The 18,913-nt window shown below is 53.5% G+C and overlaps 9 protein-coding genes across 9 annotated transcripts; 6 read left to right on the plus strand and 3 right to left on the minus strand.

Annotated features, from left to right (window-relative positions):
• Window positions 1–24: 24 nt before the first annotated feature.
• Window positions 25–1,486, minus strand: H310_07363 (hypothetical protein). Its single transcript, XM_008872750.1, has 3 exons — window positions 1,349–1,486; window positions 1,133–1,252; window positions 25–1,075 (listed from the first exon to the last, which is right to left on the minus strand). The coding sequence occupies exons 1-3, from the start codon at window positions 1,389–1,391 to the stop codon at window positions 663–665; spliced, it is 576 nt and encodes a 191-aa protein (XP_008870972.1). The 5' UTR covers window positions 1,392–1,486; the 3' UTR covers window positions 25–662.
• A 658-nt stretch (window positions 1,487–2,144) lies between these two features.
• Window positions 2,145–3,139, plus strand: H310_07364 (hypothetical protein). Its single transcript, XM_008872751.1, has 3 exons — window positions 2,145–2,683; window positions 2,730–2,912; window positions 2,970–3,139. The coding sequence occupies exons 1-3, from the start codon at window positions 2,180–2,182 to the stop codon at window positions 3,024–3,026; spliced, it is 744 nt and encodes a 247-aa protein (XP_008870973.1). The 5' UTR covers window positions 2,145–2,179; the 3' UTR covers window positions 3,027–3,139.
• H310_07365 (hypothetical protein) lies at window positions 3,054–4,946 on the minus strand. Its single transcript, XM_008872752.1, has 8 exons — window positions 4,779–4,946; window positions 4,471–4,735; window positions 4,015–4,419; window positions 3,767–3,892; window positions 3,582–3,710; window positions 3,423–3,513; window positions 3,346–3,370; window positions 3,054–3,288 (listed from the first exon to the last, which is right to left on the minus strand). Exons 1-8 carry the CDS (start codon window positions 4,921–4,923, stop codon window positions 3,137–3,139), a joined length of 1,338 nt encoding a protein of 445 aa, XP_008870974.1. The 5' UTR covers window positions 4,924–4,946; the 3' UTR covers window positions 3,054–3,136.
• Window positions 4,947–5,122: 176 nt separating this feature from the next.
• H310_07366 (hypothetical protein) lies at window positions 5,123–6,070 on the plus strand. Its single transcript, XM_008872753.1, has 6 exons — window positions 5,123–5,216; window positions 5,267–5,334; window positions 5,393–5,494; window positions 5,552–5,626; window positions 5,675–5,762; window positions 5,822–6,070. The coding sequence occupies exons 1-6, from the start codon at window positions 5,142–5,144 to the stop codon at window positions 5,993–5,995; spliced, it is 582 nt and encodes a 193-aa protein (XP_008870975.1). The 5' UTR covers window positions 5,123–5,141; the 3' UTR covers window positions 5,996–6,070.
• Window positions 6,071–6,260: 190 nt separating this feature from the next.
• On the minus strand, window positions 6,261–7,142 carry H310_07367 (hypothetical protein). Its single transcript, XM_008872754.1, has 5 exons — window positions 7,095–7,142; window positions 6,917–7,045; window positions 6,775–6,865; window positions 6,643–6,724; window positions 6,261–6,590 (listed from the first exon to the last, which is right to left on the minus strand). Exons 1-5 carry the CDS (start codon window positions 7,137–7,139, stop codon window positions 6,347–6,349), a joined length of 591 nt encoding a protein of 196 aa, XP_008870976.1. The 5' UTR covers window positions 7,140–7,142; the 3' UTR covers window positions 6,261–6,346.
• A 206-nt stretch (window positions 7,143–7,348) lies between these two features.
• Window positions 7,349–14,413, plus strand: H310_07368 (hypothetical protein; the record flags this gene model as incomplete). Its single annotated transcript, XM_008872755.1, has 25 exons — window positions 7,349–7,488; window positions 7,542–7,636; window positions 7,690–7,715; window positions 7,811–7,882; window positions 7,932–8,079; window positions 8,135–8,137; window positions 8,192–8,250; window positions 8,302–8,340; window positions 8,389–8,451; window positions 8,497–8,571; window positions 8,619–8,688; window positions 8,738–8,836; window positions 8,882–9,356; window positions 9,421–10,071; window positions 10,154–10,290; window positions 10,372–10,527; window positions 10,580–11,084; window positions 11,153–11,278; window positions 11,325–11,361; window positions 11,439–11,643; window positions 11,701–11,860; window positions 11,913–12,121; window positions 12,253–12,408; window positions 12,485–12,660; window positions 12,814–14,413. The coding sequence occupies 25 exons, from the start codon at window positions 7,349–7,351 to the stop codon at window positions 14,104–14,106; spliced, it is 5,175 nt and encodes a 1,724-aa protein (XP_008870977.1). The 3' UTR covers window positions 14,107–14,413.
• Window positions 14,414–14,815: 402 nt separating this feature from the next.
• H310_07369 (magnesium-dependent phosphatase-1) lies at window positions 14,816–16,346 on the plus strand. The gene is made up of 2 exons (XM_008872756.1): window positions 14,816–15,152; window positions 15,195–16,346. Exons 1-2 carry the CDS (start codon window positions 14,850–14,852, stop codon window positions 15,483–15,485), a joined length of 594 nt encoding a protein of 197 aa, XP_008870978.1. The 5' UTR covers window positions 14,816–14,849; the 3' UTR covers window positions 15,486–16,346.
• Window positions 16,347–16,531: 185 nt separating this feature from the next.
• Window positions 16,532–17,824, plus strand: H310_07370 (hypothetical protein). The gene is made up of 3 exons (XM_008872757.1): window positions 16,532–16,998; window positions 17,051–17,114; window positions 17,184–17,824. The coding sequence occupies exons 1-3, from the start codon at window positions 16,565–16,567 to the stop codon at window positions 17,418–17,420; spliced, it is 735 nt and encodes a 244-aa protein (XP_008870979.1). The 5' UTR covers window positions 16,532–16,564; the 3' UTR covers window positions 17,421–17,824.
• A 305-nt stretch (window positions 17,825–18,129) lies between these two features.
• On the plus strand, window positions 18,130–18,671 carry H310_07371 (hypothetical protein). The gene has a single exon (XM_008872758.1). The coding sequence runs from the start codon at window positions 18,158–18,160 to the stop codon at window positions 18,614–18,616; it is 459 nt and encodes a 152-aa protein (XP_008870980.1). The 5' UTR covers window positions 18,130–18,157; the 3' UTR covers window positions 18,617–18,671.
• Window positions 18,672–18,913: the final 242 nt, after the last annotated feature.

Below are 18,913 nucleotides of genomic sequence, written 5' to 3' on the forward strand. Positions count from 1 at the left end.
TTCGGGATGGCTATTTATACAAGTGTCGGGAGCAGCCTCGAGGGAGTGGGGTGACCTCGCTCGCGCCACACGACTCCCCGTGCTCGCAATGCCCCGATCGCCGCGTCGCGGTGGGCATGGACGCCGACAATTTGAATGGGGACATGCCCCGCGTGGGACACTCTTCGATGGAGACAGCGCATTGCTCCCGCTGCCACCGCACCGTTGGTGCGTGTTGACCACACGCTCTCGAAATCGACACCGAAGGACATACCACTCGATCTTGCATATTTGTGGGATGAGAAAAGGGATGGAATCGTGGCACCAACAGCCCAGTTCGTCGGCGCGGCCGACGTCCACTTCGTCAAAGCACCCGAATCGCGCTCGGATTGAATTGTGTGCCGTGGACGGGTCGCCGACGGCGACGGCGGACACGCCATGAGAATCTTGCGGTCAGGATGAGTCTCGACTCGAAGAGCGTGTTGGAACCATTGTACGACGGCTCGCCAGAGGTTCAGTGGGCCGCAATGGTCATGTCGCCGCAGCAAGCGCCGCATGCGCGACATCAAGCTGCATGCATCGTTGTTAGGAAATTAGACACACTATCCACAAATCCACTTCGGGGCTGGTGCGGACTGTTCATTGCAAATCTTCACCGAAGCGGGATCGGCGACATGGTGAGTTTATAGGAATTGAGCCATCCAGCGGAAGCCATCTGCATACCCCATTCGCCGCACCACGGAGCACATGTACAATTCAATGGGACGAATGTTGGCTTCTCGGTCGCCGCGAGCTTCCTTGCCGTACGTTTCATACAAGCCCAACGCAGCTCGGAGTTCGTCTTCCGAAGCCGCGCGGGGGATATCAATCTTGTTACCCAACACGAGGAACGGCACGTTGGCGAGTTCGTCACATCCGAGTAATGTGTCCAATTCACGCTTGGATTCGGGGAAGCGGTCACGGTCCAACGCATCGACCAAGAAGACGACGCCGTCGACAGTGGCAAAGTAATCGCGCCACAGCTTGCGTGCGGTTTCGTGACCGCCCAAGTCGAATGTGCGAAGGCGAAGCTTGCCAATGATCAATTCTTCAGAATCTATGCAGGCGGACGTCAGACAACTGCGTGCGCCACCTGTAAAGATGTGACACGTACTAGGGTGCAAAGTTGGTTCGTGCACAGCGACACGGTCGTCTTTGAGCATGTGCAACAAGGTGGTTTTCCCGGCGTTGTCCAAGCCCAAAAACAGAATCTTGGCGTTCTTGTGGTGGAGGCCTATTCAGACATGGCAAAACCGCGTCATTGAGTGACATGCGCATTAAACGCAATCAAGTGCATTCAGCCACGCCAGCATCATGGGGCGGTACATACCAAGGAAGCCCAGGATGCCGTAGAACCAGTCCAGGAAGAACATCTTCGTCGTGGGTGTTCACTGCCAAACAGAAAATGAAGGAGGCCGCCAGGGGACAGTATACAAATTCCAAATCTAATTCAGCTTTGGTAGTGAAACTGCGCTTTTTTATTTGACAATTCGCCACGTCATGCTCAAGTCATCAAGTTTCGACGGATATAGTATTCTACAGGTCATTCATCAAAAGAATTCGGAACATCAATATTATTATACAAGGGTATCGAGTGTGGTAGATAAATGACGTCACACTTTTAATTCAGGAATTGTCCAATCAACGGTGGGAAATACCAACTACTGTGGACGAAACAAACTTCGCAACAACTTTAAGAAAATTCGCACAATATTTTGGGAATTTCAGCTCGAAATTGTTTTTCTGCGATAGTACAGGTGTAACGAACTGGGTGGTGTGAACAGTTAGATTTTGGTATCAAATTCTTGCGCTGTTGCATCCATTGTACTCAAGTAGACGCATTCTCGATTGCTTGGACTGTACACTGTCCAGGCACTCTTAAACTCTACTAGAATACGTTTTCCTGCGCATAGTTCTCGACGACAAAAATCCATTCATACACGGATGTTCGAATTTCGGAAGGGCTTTTCTTCGAGAAAAAATCGAACCAATGGATATTGTCTTTATCGATATTCCATATCTATTTTGTTTCGTTTTTGTCACGAATTGATTAACATCCGACCTGTGATTGGATAAAATGCGAAGAATATGAAATGTTTGCTCTGATTGGATGAAGTAGGCAAAATCTCGGCGTCAAGAAAAAGCACTGCCGCTGACAAGGATGAGGCGCGGCAAGATGGGAATTGGGGCCGTAAAGTGGAAGCAGGAGCAGAAAAAGGCTTACGAGGAGGCGGGAGCTCAGCTGACGCAAAGCCATCTCGCTCATGTGCAGGAACAGCTCGAGGTGTTCAAGACGAATCTGCAAACGTTTGCTGTCAAGTACAAATCCCAGATCAAGAAAGACCCCGAGTTTCGGAAGCGGTTCCAGGTCATGTGCGCCAAGATCGGGGTCGACCCTCTCGCGTCGAAGAAAGGCTTTTGGTCTGAGCTGCTCGACATGGGTGACTTTTACTACGAGTTGGCTGTGCAGATCATTGAAGTATGCATCTTGACTCGCAACAAGAACGGCGGGTTGATTGCGATCCAGGATTTGCTTGGATTGTTGGACCAGCGACGGGGGCCATTAATGCAAAAGATTTCCGACGACGACATCAAGCGATCGGTGAAGAAACTTAAAGTTCTCGGTGAAGGATTCAACGTCATCGAACTTGGGTCCAAAACGATGGTACGGGTGACTGTCATGGCATTTACCCATCACTTTTCCCTTGCAGATTGTCACGGTGCCAGTGGAACTCAACCAAGACCACTCGTCCATCCTCCTTCTCGCCCAGGAGACGAAAGGAGTTATTACTGTCGCTACCTTGGCCGAGAAGCTTGGGTGGGACGCAAATCGTAGTATGTTGGCATTGAATATCCTGCTGCGCGAAGGCATGGTGTGGTTGGATGGAGAACAGGTATTACACAGCTAAAGCATTTTCCCACAGCACAGCCTCATTGCTCAATACACGTAGAATTGCCCAGGGACCGCCTACTACTTTCCCAGTATTGCCTTGGCTGCTGCCAGCTAGGCAACAAACAGCAGCTCCAATAGAGAACTCCCAGCCAATTCCAGTTTGTGTAATATCGTATTTCCCCGTAAAGATCACGTTAAGGTGAACGAACAATGTTGTTTGGCTCGTCACTCGAGGTGGTGTTGTCCCACCGACGGGATGGTGTGGTGTGGGGTGCGGACCATCGTGGCGTAAAACAATACACAGCTTGCCAACGCGAGCGCGGTGGCTCCATATGCAGGACCGGCTGACGAGATCACGTACAAATACCCAGATAACACTACGCAGTCATGTGTGAACTCACATGGTCGACTTTTAAAGAGGGTCGATGACTTACAAGGCCCCGCGGTGCGAGCGAGCGCCTACAGCGTAATCCTGGTTAGAATCCACGTTTCGTGTTGAGGATCCCTTCACCGTGAGAGAATCGGACACGCCCATGATACCCCCGAGGGACTCTGGGGCAACCGCCGACGTTTGGAGCGATACTGAACATGCGCGCAAGACACTAGCCCATATAAACATCCGTGGTGAGTTGAGCCATCGCCGTGGAGGTCGTGGATGCCGACTTATCACCTGATTGCAATGACTTGCGGCGCTTGAAGAGCGAGGACCATGGGCAGCGACGTAGCCATGGCAATACCGAGAAATGACAACACGTACACAATACTGGCACCTTGAACGAGCAAAGTCTCCGACTGGACTCTGCCACATGGTGCCATGATCATTCGTATCGATAATGCACATCAAGACAAACGTACAAGTTGACGAGCCGACCGACGACGAGACCGCTGGACGCAGCCAGGCCACCCATGTAGCTCAAAATGTACCCGCGAGTGGTCGAGGACGCGCCGTATTTTTCTTCGAGCAACAGCATGAAATGACTCCTTCCAGAAGGTAAGTGACGTCAGACTTGCTTCAGAATGTCAAGCAGAAAGCGAGTATGCAAGAGCGCCGAACAAGCCGAGTCCACCAAGTGACACAACATGAAAATGCTCGTGTTGTGTACCGGAAAAGGATAGCTGACGCGGCCATGAGCAGCCGCACACTGAGGAGACTTCGAGCAATGGGAGATAGCTTCAGAATGTCTTTGTAGTCGCTGAGCTTGTCGACGACGGCCACAGCAATCGACGAAATGTTATGGGCGACTGGAGGCGCGTCGCGGTCTGCGTCGAGAAGCATGGGATCGATGTCCGTGGGATCATCGCATTGGATTTCCCGAGAGGCAACGACCATCGGCTTGGCTGGAGGGACGTACAGAAATACGAGTGCATAGTTGACAATAAACACTGCCGCCGTGAGGAGCGCCGTGTAGTTAAACCCATTGGAATATGCACCGAGGATACCGCCCACGAGCGGGCCAAAGATGAAACCAAAGCTTGAGTACGCGTTAATCTTGCCCAACGCATCTGCCCTGGACATGGACGCGTCACGTGTGTTGGTGCAGAGCGAAGACGAGGCGCACCTGGTCTTCGTGGATGTTTGGTCTGCCACTGCCAGCCGTACAGTGCTTAACGTGTGCTTGAAGACACCACAAGGTACACGGGAAAACACAACCATCGACAGAGTCATGGAGAACCCAAGGATGACGTAACCGACAGCCGAGCCAGCGATCCCGATCAACAACACCAAGCGCCGGTCGAAGATGTCGCTCAGAACGCCCGCGAGCGGTGCACTGACCATTTGGATCGCGCCGTAGAGCGAGGAGATGTACCCAATCGAGACAGCATCTACAGACGTGATGAATCGATGTCTCTAGTGAAACGGGTGTACCTCCACCAAGTGACTTGACATAGGACGGCAGCGATGGCACAATCAACGACACGGAGAAAAGATCGAGGAACGAGATCAGGTACAGGACCTTCACCGGCGCCAAGGCTGGAGCGGCAAGGCTCGAATTCGGAGGCATGACGGTCATTCGGGACTGCTTGACTGCGCGGCTCGGCATGCCTTGATCTGTGTCCGGATTGGGCAAAACATTCTCCAAATTTCTATTTGATTGGTCAATGGACTGCATCCATGTAGAGGTGCAATATAGACGGATTGGATAAATTTCAGGCAATGAGCCACCTATGGGCGCTTTTGATTGGATGAAATGGTCGTTTATCATCGTTGTTTTGGTCTGGCAGGAACACCATGACGACGCTGTGCGCGAAAGCAAAGGAGCTCGTCAAGGAACTTGGACGCAGCGAATGGCTACCCCCGTACAACGTATAGCTTATGGGCGCGGGTATGCACTCGGGAAATCAGAATTGCTGTAGGAGGAGAGCATGCGTCAATTGGCCGACGAAATCGGAGTGTTCCACCGACAAATTTCAGACAAGATCGAGTACGTTCTGTGCATACATGATGTCGATGGAAGGGAATACTCATCCAAAGTAATGTAGGATGTTCGAAGATGGGATTGAGAACCATCCATCACAGCACTGTGGACTTGTGGTTACCCATCAGTGCCTCTTGCGCAACAAACGTGCTGCGCTTGCTTACATGTACCTCTCGCGTTCGTCATGTGCAGCAACTCGTATCAACAGTGCGTGTACGTGTAGCAATCATCGCGTGAACAAGATCAAAGAGCTGCGGTGGCAAACTGGCAGTGTCGTGCCGGACAACCTGGCCCCCGCGTACGTCTGCAGCGTGGTCACGCATGGGTAGTAATTTGATTGATATAGGCTGTGTGCTCGCGAGATGCAGTTTTTCCACAACTACGACCAAGGGCTGAGCAACTACATGTCGGCTTTCAAGATAGATCTATCTGCTGTACGTCGTCCATGGCATTCCAAATCCTGCACGAGATTGAATCCCGTCGTCGCGCACAGGACTTGCAGCCTCCCAAGGACCTGTACATTCAAGTACGCGTGATCAAGGACTGCGGTGAAATCTACACGGAAAACGGACCAGTCCAGCTGCACACCAACACGACGCACTTTCTACGCCGCACCGACGTCGAGGGGCTCATTCGGCAAGGGATGTTAGTGCAGGTCAAGCACTGACACCCTGTAAAAACAACCGCAAGATCCAACCTCGCTCTAGAAACGATTTTTCTCCTCCCAAGGAATGCTTGGTGCGCAAACGCTGTCGGCGGCTTGAATTGTCTCGGACGAGGGTCGATCGAACTCGGTACTCCGCGGCGTTCCGTCGTGACGGTTGGATGGGCAGAAAGACCTCGACATCGGCGCGTACACACAGTGCTAGAAAATATCCACAGGCATCTCCTTCATATTGCGAGTGTGCAACCGAGGAAGCTGATGAATGTCTGCGAGTGCCGCCAAGTGACCGTCATGTCGAGCTGCGAAAAACAGACGAAGCCGTGCGACTCACATGGAGCATCCACATTGCGTTGATTAGACCTTGCTGACGTCGGTATGTTGGGCTGCAAGGTGCTTGCTGTATTCGTGGAGTAGTGGCTTTTGCAAGGCTATGTGCGGCCTTTTGGCTTTGATGAATGCGAGTGCTTCGTCGACAGGCCATCCGTTCGCTTGCATGAGGTACGCTGCCACAACGATTGTGCTCCGCCCTCGGCCTGCTTTGCAGTGGACGTACACTGTGTCTCCTTGGTCAATGTGCTGCTTGGTGAACTCGACGCATCTGCAGCACTTTGCGTCAGCAAAAGGCGGTCCAGGTATGTATAAGGGCATACTCGATGAGCGTTGCAAGTGTCGGTGGTGAAAAGTCCTGCGTGTGCCCGAAACATTGGGCAATCCCCGCGTCGTGCCAGTCATCTATCACCACACTTTCATCAAGGCGACTGTGCGAATGGCATGCAAGTTACCTGGAGAGACTGGAATTCCGAGGATCGACGGCTGGAGTTCGTACGGCTGGTTCATCGTCACAACAGCGGCCACACGTTCCTCCTCTTTAAGCTATACCATGCAGTATTAGCGCGACTATTGATACCAACACGCGTGAGCGACCTGTGCGAGATGCCCTCGATCGCGGAGCGGCAGAGCACCGAGAATGAGATTGTCCGTGATGCGCGTCCACCACGTCCGCGACGTGGCTTTGTTCATGATCAGGTTGTACGCCAACGACACATGATAGACCTACGAAGGCTCGTTGGTACAACAACAACATCCATGGCCCTGCACAAACCGCCACATGCGCCATCGTCGCGTTTTCCTTCTTCTCGGTCGACATCGCTTGAATTATCTCAGGATAAAAGAATTGGTTTGATTTTCAGAATGGAGAGTAACGCCTTGGAGAATTTAAAAAGACAGTTAAGCATTGCGCGGGATAAAATGTGTGTATCAACTGCTTTTAATTAAGACAATCTAGACTTGGAATCCAGAGTGTGTGTATCTTCGCCGTTCGGTTTCAAGTGCCTCATGTAACAGTTTGTACATCTCATGACACTCAATGGCGGGACGGCCACCGCCGCGGACACCACGGGTGGCAGTGGGCCAGCCATCCCAAGTCGACCGTCGGCGGACTCGATGAAGTTTGAAAAGTATAGAACCAAAGTGGTGCTCGCCATCCTCGAAATTCCGTACATGCGTCGATCTCTCCACCCCGATCCCTTGTGTGCTCACAATGCATTAGACCTTACGACCGAACCGACAGCGACGTCCGCATCGTGTACCAATTTCTGAAGGACCGCGAGCTGTTTTCATTCTTATCATCTCACGCTTTGCTATGTACGTTCCCCGATCGACTGCACCATTGGCCGCTCATTTTGGTGTGTTGGTAGATTTGGCTGCAGAGGTCTTTGTATCGGTACGCTCGTCTGCAGCATTCACCACGATGCCCTACCTCAACGCTGCACGAACGACAGCACTCGATTGAGATACTCACGGTAACTTGCATCGTAGAGAGCTCAGGATGGCGACGTGCTTCACTACCAGGACGATGAAGTGACAGGGGATTCTTGCATGCACATCATCGTACGCTTTTAAACCTTCTCGGACCACATGCAATGACGCGTGTCTTTAGCTGGAAGGGAGTTTATGTGGGTACAAGAGTGACGCATTTTCGCAGCGGACAAACCGCGATGCGTCGTTCCCGCAATGGTTGGCCACGCATTGCGCCGAATCCAACGAGCCTCTCGACTTTGGCGAATGTGTTACAACGTTCCACAGCGGTAAGTTGGTATGTCAAAGAATCGATTGCAGCGTAATGTTCGTTCTCATTCGTAGGAGGTACAGTCGTCGAATGTGAAGTCGCGGGCCCCTCGTCGACGTGTTTCCACGTAGCCGAGTGCGGCTTGACCGATATCGCGTCCAAACACACAGTCCACCGAAAGTTTTCCGTGGTATGTGCAGTAGTATGGTGGTCGCGTGGCATGAGTTCTGGTGTGTCGAAGCTTGCTCAAGAACCGACAACAGCCGTGTCCATTCGAAAGGTGTGCCGCACACAGGACAACGATATATCGCTTTACGGCTCTGTGCAGGACACGATGGAACGGGCGACTGCATACATGGGCGCCAAGACCAGCTCGGTATATGCCGTACAGGTCCTCCACGTCGAAGAAGCGGCGTGCCCCTGACGCTCGTTGTAGGACTCGGCCGACCACCACCAAGAGGAGAAGTCTGTCTTGCATTCGTTCTTGGCGGCGTTTCCGTTCATGACTCAGGTACCGCAGCTCCACCAAAGAGTTTGACACCACGAGCATCCATGTAGCTCCCGCAACCACTTCAGCTGCGCCTGGTCGACGATTGCCGTCAGCGCAAGCTTCGAAAGCATGAGGCGTGTACGTAAACGTATACGTGTACGTGATCATCGATCTATGGGCGTTGTAGTGTTGGGCCAAGGAATCACGTCGCACGATATCATTGTGGTACTGAACGGCCGCCTCGGGTCGTTTCGGCTCGACCGCAACAACATCGCGACGGCCATCGGTTCGTGTTTTACTCGAATATCACAATCCTTTACGGTTGGGTTAGAAGCCGGCACGAATTCTGTGATGAAGCATTACGGCGTCGAGCTTGCCCAAGTGACCGCTGGCGAGTCATACGGTGACTATCATCTCTGGAGTGAGGCGGCCACCGATGCGCGGCAATCCGCTGAAGCCACGTCACCGCCATACGTCGTGAGTCTCATCGCAACAGAGACGACGCACGTGGTGCTGTTGGACCGCCGCCACTACCGGCACATAGCAGCAACCCACGTACCAGACAACAACCTCGAGGCGATCGCAGCGATAACGAGACTGGACCGAACGTGGCGCGACGTGTGCGATCTCAAGGCCTGGCTGAAAAGAAAATATTTTTTCCAACAACTGCCCGATCGGATCGTGCGTCGTCTGGCCGAGAGCGCGATCGGGGCCCCTCCCTGGCCAATCGACAAGGTCGTATACAACAAGGCGAGTGACGCTGACTACATTTACTTTGTCGTGGCCGGCGCTGTCCGCGTGCAGTTGTACGTCACTCCATCCATGGCCCTTGCATTGAACCACCTGCAATGTGATTTCGAAATCCGGTAGGAACGCCGCGGATCCTGGTATCGACGTCCTGCCTGGAGACATGTTTGGTGTGGATGAGGTCGGCGCCAAGCGAAAACGGCAGCGCGTGGCCATAACAAAAGCCGCCGACACGATTCTCCTCAAGTTTCCCTCGTCAGTTTACATGGAGTGCCTCGTCGAGTTGGCGGTCGACTTGACGTTCGCGCCGTCGACTGGTTTCCGCGCATTGGAATGCTACGCTGCCCCTCCGTCTGTCGCCGACGTAAACGAGCTGGCCAAGTTCTTTCGAAACGTTCGCGTGCTAGCTCACCTTCCGTTCTACGTAATGTTGGAGCTCGTGCCATACTTCCGCGTGCGGAACTTGGATGTGGGGGACCTCGTGTGCGCCGAGGACAACGCCACCGACGAATTTGTGTCAGTCGTGGCAGGAAAAGTCGCGTGCCACAGCCGCGATCGCGCCGACGAAGCAGCCGAGCACTTGTTCCAATCCCATCCGTTGGTGCATGTTCCGTCGATGCATCGAGAGCAAGTGTCGAGCGATGCCAACACGTGTCCTGCCGGCGCGACCAGTATGGAAAAAACATTCGCCGTGATGTATGGCACCCCTGTGCATGTGTTGGAGCCTGGGGACACTTGCCGCACGGGTTACATTGACGCAACAGCCATGCGACGGTAAGTTTCTTGTGCCACACCTTACACAACTCTGCGATGACATGCTCGATGGTGTCATGAAGTTGATGAGTCCATGTATTAGAGCACCGATGACGATGGTGGTGACGGCGCCACAGACGACCGTCGTGGCCATTTCGGAACACGATGCTGGACAAGTTCTTCAGCGCCTTGTCGAGTGGAGCAAGCCGAATCGCAACATGAAAGACTTGGTCGTTCAAGGTATTCGTTCTCCGACTGTGTTTTGTGGCAAACATCCATGGAACACTCTGCTTTGGCTGACATGGTCCGTATGCTCTGTAGTTGGCAGCTTGGACGCGGCCGGAACGATTCAATTTGCACCCGACGAAATTCAGCAAGTGTTGGCCCATTTAAGGTATCCAGTCGACCACCCAGACAAAGTCGTCATGGATACCAAATGCATGCAATTGCAGCCGGGGGACGTGGTCGTTCACGCTGGTGCGTACGCCTAGCCGAGTCCGTCTCTAAAAGTTGGTTTTTGTTCGTCCAGGGGAGCTTATCAAGCATTTAGTTGTCGTTGTGTCTGGCCAGCTGGCTGTGTCGGTGATTCAGCCCAAGCTTAACACAGCGCCGCATACCACGACCAACCAAAACACCAACGTCTTTACGAAACTCCTTACGTCCAACTTCAAAAGCACTTCAAAAACGTTGGCGGCGGTGGGGATTCGGGACGGTCGACGGTTCTCGACAGTTCTCCCATCCATCGCAAAGATGAGCAAGCAAACACCGTTCTGGCAAAAGCCGTCCACGATTGTTCCCCTACCTAGCCAGCGGTCGTCCTTGCTTCGACTCGATGTATCACCAGGCAGCAATATCTCGGCTAAGACGGTGCACACGTCGTCGTCCGCTCAGTTGATGCACAAGGATCCATTCCCTACAAGCAAAGACGACGGCGGGAACGTGTCCGCAATGCCAAATCGAATGCGACCGATCGTCACACTACTGCCAGGGGATGTGTGGGGTGGGGAGGTAGTTTTTACGAGGAACTGGCCCAGGTATGTCTAGAGTTTTGCGAACGCCAGTCCAGGACACCATTTGTCCGCCCACTAATCCTCTCTCGTAGTCTCCACGACGTCGTGGCGGAGTCCGTCGTAGAAGTGATGCTATGTCCGAGAGAGACGTTTGTCAACCTCCGCCGCGAGGCTGTCGCAGCCCGCTCCAAGAAATCCGATTCGCACTCGAAGCGCATGTAAGGCCCACGTCTATAAATGTTATGAAGTCAACATCGTTCCTAGCCTCGCCAAAGCGCACTGGAAGCGTGCCAACAACAAGGTGCTTTCGCAGCCATCCAATACTGGGGCTGGGCCCAAGAAAGCCTCTGTCCGGCCATTTGAATTTTGTGCTCATAGGTCGTGGAAACTATCTTGAGCTCCACCAACAGCGCCGAGGAAAAGCCAAAGTTCTGGCGCCTGCTCGATCAAGCCGCGAGCCAGCGCATCAAGTTGATCATCAAGCACCTCTCGCACATGGAGTTGTTTCAGAGCATGGAGGACGCTACGATATCCGCCATCGTCGCGTCTGCACGATACGACACAGTTGAAAAGGGCGAAACAAGTACGTGCCCTTGGCAAAACCCCACTACATCGACAGAGATGCGCCTTCGTTCTGTAGTCTTCAAGGCCGGAGACGCCCCCAAGCGCTACTACGTAGTCGTGGCAGGCGCCATTGGCCTGTACTCGCCCCATGCCCAGCTTGAAGATGTGTGCCTGAACGTGATCAAATGCAGTGGTGGATTTGGCGAGTTTGAAATCCTGACCGAGCAGCTCACACGGTGGATTCTTCCACTGAATTTTCAGGTTGACATGCTATTGACGATTCGCTAGGTCTTTGTCGGCCATCGCCGAAGACTCGTCAAAGCTCATTTCGTTTGCGTCGCAATCGTTCCATGACCTGTGGGACACTACCAAACTCGACGCGATGCGCCACGAGATCAAGTTTTTCCAGCAACTGCACTGGGCCAACCGCCTCGACATGGACAAACTGGCTCACATTTATCACACAGCACAAGCCGTCGGGTACCAAAAAGGCGCCGGTACAGTCACCACTTTGAACGGCTTATGTCTGTTGTGTATCGTTTGGACTTGATGTTGGGTGTGCCATGTGCCATGCTGTAAACGCCACATTCTTGCGACTGGATTCCCAAGCTTCTTGTTGAACGAGTAGATGTCGTCCGTCTCCATGCGCACATGAACACGTGCTTTGTCATCAAAGAGGGCACTTGCTATCTTGGCAATGTCCTGCCTGTCCAAGCCAAGAACGGCACGACCGACCAAGTCGACGTCATGCAGGTATCAACTCCTCTTGCTCAAGTGTCCAAAGGTATGCAATCTTCGTGCTTGTTTCAAACTGTCCGGCCACTCCAACCCATGATGCACATTATTGTGCGAGCATCTAGGCCACTCGATCTGGGTCCTTGGCGTTGCTACGTTCAGCATGTCGGCCGCGACTGCCAACACCATCGTGTACCATATCAGCTACGACTTTCTCAAAGCAATCATGCCCAAGCACCACCTGGGACGGCTCGAGCGACAGGTCAAACAGCGTGACCAATATCATGCCGATCAATCCGCCGTACGTGAATAACTGTGTTCGTCGTCCCTTTCAACGTTGCTGCATTGTTTCCTTCCATTGTGTGGAATACATTCTCTCACGGGTGCTTCTTCCTGATGTTGATACCAATCATTCCTTTACATTCAACCTGATTATCTGCCGCGGGTTTGCTAGCGCCTACGACAACTGGCGCTCAACGTGCTCAACACCCGCACGCACGTGGCGATGAGTGCAGGCGAGCCCGAGATGTTCCTCCCGCCCATTGACTTGACCAAGCACGACGTGACGATGACCGACGTTGTCGCGGCAACGGCGCTCTCGTTGGCCGAAGTGCAGGCCGCCCGAAAAAAGATCGATCAAGTGCAGTCGCCAGAGTACACGAATACCAACGATCCGAACGACAACAACAAACTGGCGGACGAACGATCGGTCCCATCCAAGTTGATGGGTTCGTTCTGGAAGAGTCGCAATCCCGGACCGAACTACCACCGACGACAGTCGACCATACAGCCAGACACAAGTTCATCCACGAACGCCCCACGAAGGCAAACACCTGCTGCGAAACCATTCTTCCCGACCGAAGTGCCCGACGTGGACGAAGCGACCTTGGAACAAGCGGCCACGGAAGCGTACTACATGGAACGGTACGACGTAAATTCCCCATTTCGGACGCTGCGGCTCGACACAGTCGACAAAGTGGAGGCTGCCATGAACGGCCCCCGCATCGACATCGAAGCATACCAAGTACTTCAGTACGTGATCGATGCGACTCCGAACGAGGAGGTGGCCAACGACCAAGGGCGGCCACGACATCCACAAGCAGCCAACCACCACATCACAGCTCGAACAGCAGCTACCACGATTGACTTAGCCACTGGTCTGAGACCGTGGAAGCCACCACCCCCCGCCACCAAAAATCGTTTGCGGCCGGTCAAGACATCCGATGGACGACAGCCACGGCTTCCCCCAGCTTCGGCAACAGCGACCAAGGTGGGCAAACTCGCCGTTCGAGTCTTCACCAACCAAGGAGCCATCGCCATGGTGCACATGGTGGCCGAGTTGCGCGGGACGACGCTGCGACTAAGTCGAGGGGAGCGCAGCGACAGTTCCCACGTTGGCGACGTTCAAGCGTTCGAATGGAAACTCAAGCTTGGCATGCGGGTGGTGCAATGGCCAGACAACGCGGCGACGCCGTGGGAATTCAAACTTGATGTCGGCGGCAACAACCAGCCACGCGACATGGTCACGTTCATGGCGTTGTCGCTGGCAGACAAAGCCCAGTGGGTCGCACTGCTCACCAAAGCCGTGACGTCGTCCATGCCAGACAAGTCGTCTTCTTCCATATTCACCCTCAACCCAAGCCGCATCATGCCAGTCAAGAAGCCCGACGTCGTGCGACGCGTTCAGACCGTGACTGAGGAGATTCTGCCCGCAGTAACGTACGTTGTCGAAGGCTTGGAGCACTGACACTTGGCCTGACGCCATCGCTCAAACCATGCCAACGATTCGTCTAAGACTGGATAAAAGAACGCCGGCTCGTGTGCTTTCTTGGTGGTTGAACGCCGCACGGTCGTGGTCGCCGAGACCGCGGCGAGCAGTTGCTCGTCCTCTTCCTCGTCCTCTTCCAGAATCCACGTCTCTGCCCTCGCACGCGACGGCATCCCACGCAGCTTGATCACGACTGCCACAGCCACGACACACGCCAGCGAGAACATCACGAACGAGAGCATGTTGATTGTCGGGACTTCGAGGAGCTGCATGGTCGGTGTGGCAGTCGACGAATTCTGAGGGCTGTCGACGGCGGTAAAGCAGGTATCCGGATGGCTAACCAATTTTTATTCACAGGAGCAGTAATACAATAGTGTGAAATTTTCAATCGTTTAACCTTCTTCCGTGGGTTTTGGCGAGCTAGAGCTCGCGAATGCTGCTGCATACTAGCTCACCCTCACGTTTCCATATTGTTTGTTTCCAGCCCTGCTCACAACAAGCCATGCCATCAGAGAGAGAGAGAACAATCGAATTGAGACGTTATTCGCTGATTGACGACACTGTTGAAATGTATACCAAAGTGTGGGTGCCAAACTCCTATCCGGATGATGGTGAGGGTTGTCAAAACAAATGGACCTTTTGGTGATTTTGCCATCGAAATTTCCACAAATTTTGGTCAAAACCGAAACGACAACATTTCCATCGAGCACCGACGAAACCCGATGGCCACAACCGCGACGAGGCCATGGACTCGCGTGCCCAAGCTCATCGTGTTCGACTTGGACTTTACCTTGTGGTATCCTGAAATGTACGAGCTGGCTGGCGCCCCGTTCCGCCGTAGCGCCAAGGGTGTGGTGACCGCTCGCGACGGCGAGGAGGTGCATTTGTTCGACGCGGTACATCCTGTGCTCCAAGAGATTGCGTTTGGCACTGAGTTTGCAGAAACGTGTGTGGCGGTCGCATCTCGTACTACGTATCCTGAATGGGCTTGTGAGTGCATGGATTTGATCTTGGTCCAGTTCAAGGTACACTGCCCTTCGTGAAGCGTCGTTCCTGACGTACTTCAGGCGTTGTCCACGTCAGAGAAGACGATGCAGCGTCGAAAAGGTCTAAATTCCAAATGCGAAACCCTGGCCAACCTCGTGCAGTACCAAGCCATTTACCCGACCAACAAGCGCGTGCACTTCAAGCAACTGGCCGATGACAGCGGCGTTGCTTTCAGCGACATGCTCTTCTTCGACAACGAGTACAGCAACATTCGAGATATCTCTGCCATCGGAGTTACGTCCATCTACTGTCCTGACGGCCTCACGTGGGACGTGTGGGAGCAAGGCATGGCGGCATTTCAATGCAAGTAGCAAGTTGCATTGGTCATGAACCTGCCCAGCTTACACCTCTATTAAGTATGAGCAACATGAGCATCGGAAATGCAGCGTATGGAGTACTTTGCGACCGTGTATTCCTCAAACTGGATCAATTCGGCCTGCGACAGCGTACATATTGTTGCTGGCCAAGTGTTCCTTCCATTGGGGGGATTCGGGCCCTCGTTCGCCGAGGTAGTCCAAGGAATCTGCCCATTTCGTTCACAGGCCTGTGGTAGTGACTTGTCCATGCCAACCGATATGAAACGAGCGGCGGTACGTACCGAATCGGTTTGCCACTCGCCAAGAAATCTTTGAAGGTACTCTGCAAAGTACAGGATGGACCCCAACTTTGTTTTATTGAGTTCGATTGGCTTGGGCCTCCATTTGCTGTCGCAAGTAAATCTCCTGCAACGACGGACGGTGGACCACCGATTGGCCACGGACTTGCTCAAGAGATAATTGAATGCGCATCAAGTCATTCTTGAGGTCACGATGTTGGGATTCGACGTCACGAAATACCCGATCGACGCGCCGTTCCATCTTGCAACGCGGGTCACGTCTCGACATGACACAGTACCCTAGCGCACCCGCGGCAATTGTCCAAAACCACGCGGAGCGCGGCGAATCGCGCTTTGAATAGTAATAGTGATTGTGGTACGCGGGACCGGCAGGTGGAGGAATAGGCGATGTGGTGGTGGAGAACGGGCTGCAACGAGGGTGCGGGGCCTTCATGCGCATGGCCTTGATGGCCCCCATGATAGGGCGAAGTGCACGTTGCATATAGATACGAGGTTGTTTGCAACGAAAGATCGCTCTGGATCGCCCAACGCACTCTTGAACGCGGCTGCGATCAAGATGCAAAGTGCCCAAGTTGCTCCACAGGGTCGTGCAACATGCATTCTGTCATACAATGCTGGTCATCAAACATGCATTCTGGTGTCCAATGTTGGTCGCTGTTGTGGTGGACGACTTCGATCGACGACAACGACAATCACTCGGGGGCGGAATGAAGTTCTCGCTGGTCCACATCCAAATTTGGTTCCCACTTGGAGTGTACGGGCCATTTCGACGACATGGCTTTCGTGTTCCGCCGATCGGTAGTTGTCATGCAGCGCTCAGCAGCCCGCCATTTCACTTCGTGTGGGCCAGCTGCGCAAGGATCCGCGCCAGGGGCAGTGCCACCCCCTCCAGGGATCTGGGCGCGCCGACTGAACAAGTATGAACAGCAATACGAATTGTTGGCTGCACGACTCCAAGGCACGGATGGTTGCAAATGGATCGGCAAGGGTTCCGTGATTGGTTTCGTTCTTGGAGGCGTCGTTGGAGCAGCGCTGCATTCAAGGCGCTCTACGTTCGATAACGATGCAGTGCATCGCATGAAATCGCTGGCGACGGAATTGCAAGAACAGTCGCGAGTCTTGCAGATCCAAATCGCATCCATTCAAGAAGCAGTGAACCAACTCAATTTGGCCATGTTGAGTTGGGTCCCTCCCCCGATGCCCCCTTCGTAAGCGAACTGTTTTGATAGCACGGGGACTCGTTACTACATTGGACTCCAGGCGTATCGATGAAGCAGCGGTCAGGAAACAACGATCGGATCAACGAATGCTGGCGTTCCAAGAGGTTGCTACTTACCATTCGTCCTGACACGCCTCCTTTGCCTTGGGCTAAAAAAAGAGGTTGTTTGTGCAGGTGGAGCGCAAGTTGGAGCGTGATGTGCAGATCGCTGATTCGTATGGAGAAAAGGTGGAGCGCTACATGGAATTTATCGGGGCGCTTTGCGACACTATAGCGAAGGAAGTGGAAGAAAACTCGGATCGACAATCGATGACAGAGGAGGACTTGGACAGCATGGATGACCTTTTGTCGTTCATGCGAGCTGTTGCAACGAAGACCAAGTCGTCCAAGGCTGAAACATCAGAGGGCTAGCAAAGTAATTGAAGACGCCAACAATTCCCAAGGCGTATTCGAATTCGATATCTCCTTGTTTCGTACGTCGCAGAATGTAATCGGAGGGAGATCTGTCGGCATGTGAAAATCCACCCAAGCGATGGCATTCTCTGGTGTACCTCTGACATGGCAAGAAGACACAGCCTTATAGTTGACACATTCTCACTGCAAATTATCCCACGAAGCCATGGAGCCACGGACAATCGATCGCGTTCGTCCCCTAGCACGCCGAGCCATGAAGCGACCGCATGAACGAAGTGCAGCAGTTTTTGCGCAAGCCATGGGAAAGGGGATGAAAAACTGGCGCCACAAGAACTGGACCAGCCATTCACAACTCCAAGGTATCCAGAGTGGTCGCGTTAACATGTATTCCAAACACTATCGAAGTGCTTCCGTTTTTGTTTCGCGTGGAGGAGTGCTGCTGGGAGTCTAGACATCCGCTGTGTCGGTACGAATATGGTGCCAAACTTGTAAACCCTTCAGCACATCGGCAACCATTCAAGAACGGCGTGTGGTCGTGCGCGCATCGCCCGTCGACACAAGCGTGATTGGAAGGACGACCTTCATTCCCCGGCGAATGATGGTCATGGACCAGAAACACGCATTCCAAGACTGGAATGGTGGTCTCGCGTCCGATTTGCTCATGGCGCGATCCAGTGACCGTCACATGGGTCACTTTTCAAACGTCCCACAATCCGCCAAGCACCGACTGAGCCATGTCCACAGCCCTTCGTCGATGCGCTGTGCACTTGCGTCGTACAAAGACACCTGCTCGACGATTCAACTCGGGAACCCCCCAAGGACCCGCCGAAGCCGCCCCTGGGCACCACGGTCCGACACCGCCACCCCCCCACGGTGAACTCAAGTGGGCGAATCGACTCAACGACATGGAACGAAAGTTCAAGAGCTTTTCGTCTGGGGAATTCCATGGACAACACCGGTACAAAGGTCCGTTGTGGGGATTCCTCGGCGGCGCCTTCGTTGGCTACGTTGCACGTCCGGGGAAAGAGTCGACACTCGATGTCGAAGAGCTTCGGCGCCTTCGACACGTCGCGCGGGATCTGCAGGACGAATCGCGTGAGCTCAAGAGTCGTTTGGCGTTGATGCAACAAACGATCGACCAAATTCGAATCGTGCAGCACCAACACGCGATCCCGCCTCGCCCGTGCGCTTAAGTAGCGCAGTGTGCGCTGTGAGGGCTTAAGAATAATACCGATGGATATTGCTTGATTTCGCCCAGCCGTCCACCAACGAAGTGACGCTCCGCTTGCCTTGTTCACGATGACCCCATTCGTTTCATAAGGGCCGCCCGCTGTGTCGGGAATGCAGGGACAAGGCACGGAACTGTTTCGATGGAAAATTCAACATGGCGACGCCACCATTTTGAGTCGAGTACATAGCTGTAGTCGCATCGGGCGAAGTGGGTGGACGTGGAACGTCTACAGTAAGCACTGTGGCAAAGGTGATGCAAT

Source organism: Aphanomyces invadans (assembly GCF_000520115.1).
Source record: "Aphanomyces invadans strain NJM9701 unplaced genomic scaffold supercont1.13, whole genome shotgun sequence".
In the NCBI taxonomy this organism is placed as follows: Eukaryota; Oomycota; class Saprolegniomycetes; order Saprolegniales; family Verrucalvaceae; genus Aphanomyces; species Aphanomyces invadans.

Bases quoted from the DNA above. Each gene is read 5' to 3' on its own strand.
- H310_07365 (XM_008872752.1), bottom strand. From the start codon at position 4,923: ATGACCGTCATGCCTCCGAATTCGAGCCTTGCCGCTCCAGCCTTGGCG. The intron at 4,736-4,778 runs GTACACCCGTTT...TCACGTCTGTAG, and splicing joins TGTCAAGTCACTTGGTGGAG to ATGCTGTCTCGATTGGGTAC. The intron at 3,289-3,345 runs GTAAGTCATCGA...ATGACTGCGTAG, and splicing joins CGCTCGCACCGCGGGGCCTT to TGTTATCTGGGTATTTGTAC.
- H310_07366 (XM_008872753.1), top strand. From the start codon at position 5,142: ATGACGACGCTGTGCGCGAAAGCAAAGGAGCTCGTCAAGGAACTTGGA. The intron at 5,495-5,551 runs GTACCTCTCGCG...GTGTACGTGTAG, and splicing joins CGTGCTGCGCTTGCTTACAT to CAATCATCGCGTGAACAAGA. The intron at 5,627-5,674 runs GTACGTCTGCAG...TGATTGATATAG, and splicing joins CCGGACAACCTGGCCCCCGC to GCTGTGTGCTCGCGAGATGC.
- H310_07367 (XM_008872754.1), bottom strand. From the start codon at position 7,139: ATGTCGACCGAGAAGAAGGAAAACGCGACGATGGCGCATGTGGCG. The intron at 7,046-7,094 runs GTTTGTGCAGGG...GAGCCTTCGTAG, and splicing joins CGACGATGGCGCATGTGGCG to GTCTATCATGTGTCGTTGGC. The intron at 6,591-6,642 runs GTATGCCCTTAT...AAAGTGCTGCAG, and splicing joins ACACTTGCAACGCTCATCGA to ATGCGTCGAGTTCACCAAGC.
- H310_07371 (XM_008872758.1), top strand. From the start codon at position 18,158: ATGTCCACAGCCCTTCGTCGATGCGCTGTGCACTTGCGTCGTACAAAG.
- H310_07364 (XM_008872751.1), top strand. From the start codon at position 2,180: ATGAGGCGCGGCAAGATGGGAATTGGGGCCGTAAAGTGGAAGCAGGAG. The intron at 2,684-2,729 runs GTACGGGTGACT...TTTCCCTTGCAG, and splicing joins AACTTGGGTCCAAAACGATG to ATTGTCACGGTGCCAGTGGA. The intron at 2,913-2,969 runs GTATTACACAGC...CAATACACGTAG, and splicing joins TGTGGTTGGATGGAGAACAG to AATTGCCCAGGGACCGCCTA.
- H310_07369 (XM_008872756.1), top strand. From the start codon at position 14,850: ATGGCCACAACCGCGACGAGGCCATGGACTCGCGTGCCCAAGCTCATC. The intron at 15,153-15,194 runs GTACACTGCCCT...GACGTACTTCAG, and splicing joins TGATCTTGGTCCAGTTCAAG to GCGTTGTCCACGTCAGAGAA.
- H310_07370 (XM_008872757.1), top strand. From the start codon at position 16,565: ATGGCTTTCGTGTTCCGCCGATCGGTAGTTGTCATGCAGCGCTCAGCA. The intron at 16,999-17,050 runs GTAAGCGAACTG...ATTGGACTCCAG, and splicing joins CCTCCCCCGATGCCCCCTTC to GCGTATCGATGAAGCAGCGG. The intron at 17,115-17,183 runs GTTGCTACTTAC...TTGTTTGTGCAG, and splicing joins GAATGCTGGCGTTCCAAGAG to GTGGAGCGCAAGTTGGAGCG.
- H310_07363 (XM_008872750.1), bottom strand. From the start codon at position 1,391: ATGTTCTTCCTGGACTGGTTCTACGGCATCCTGGGCTTCCTTG. The intron at 1,253-1,348 runs GTATGTACCGCC...ATGTCTGAATAG, and splicing joins CGGCATCCTGGGCTTCCTTG to GCCTCCACCACAAGAACGCC. The intron at 1,076-1,132 runs GTACGTGTCACA...CCGCCTGCATAG, and splicing joins CGAACCAACTTTGCACCCTA to ATTCTGAAGAATTGATCATT.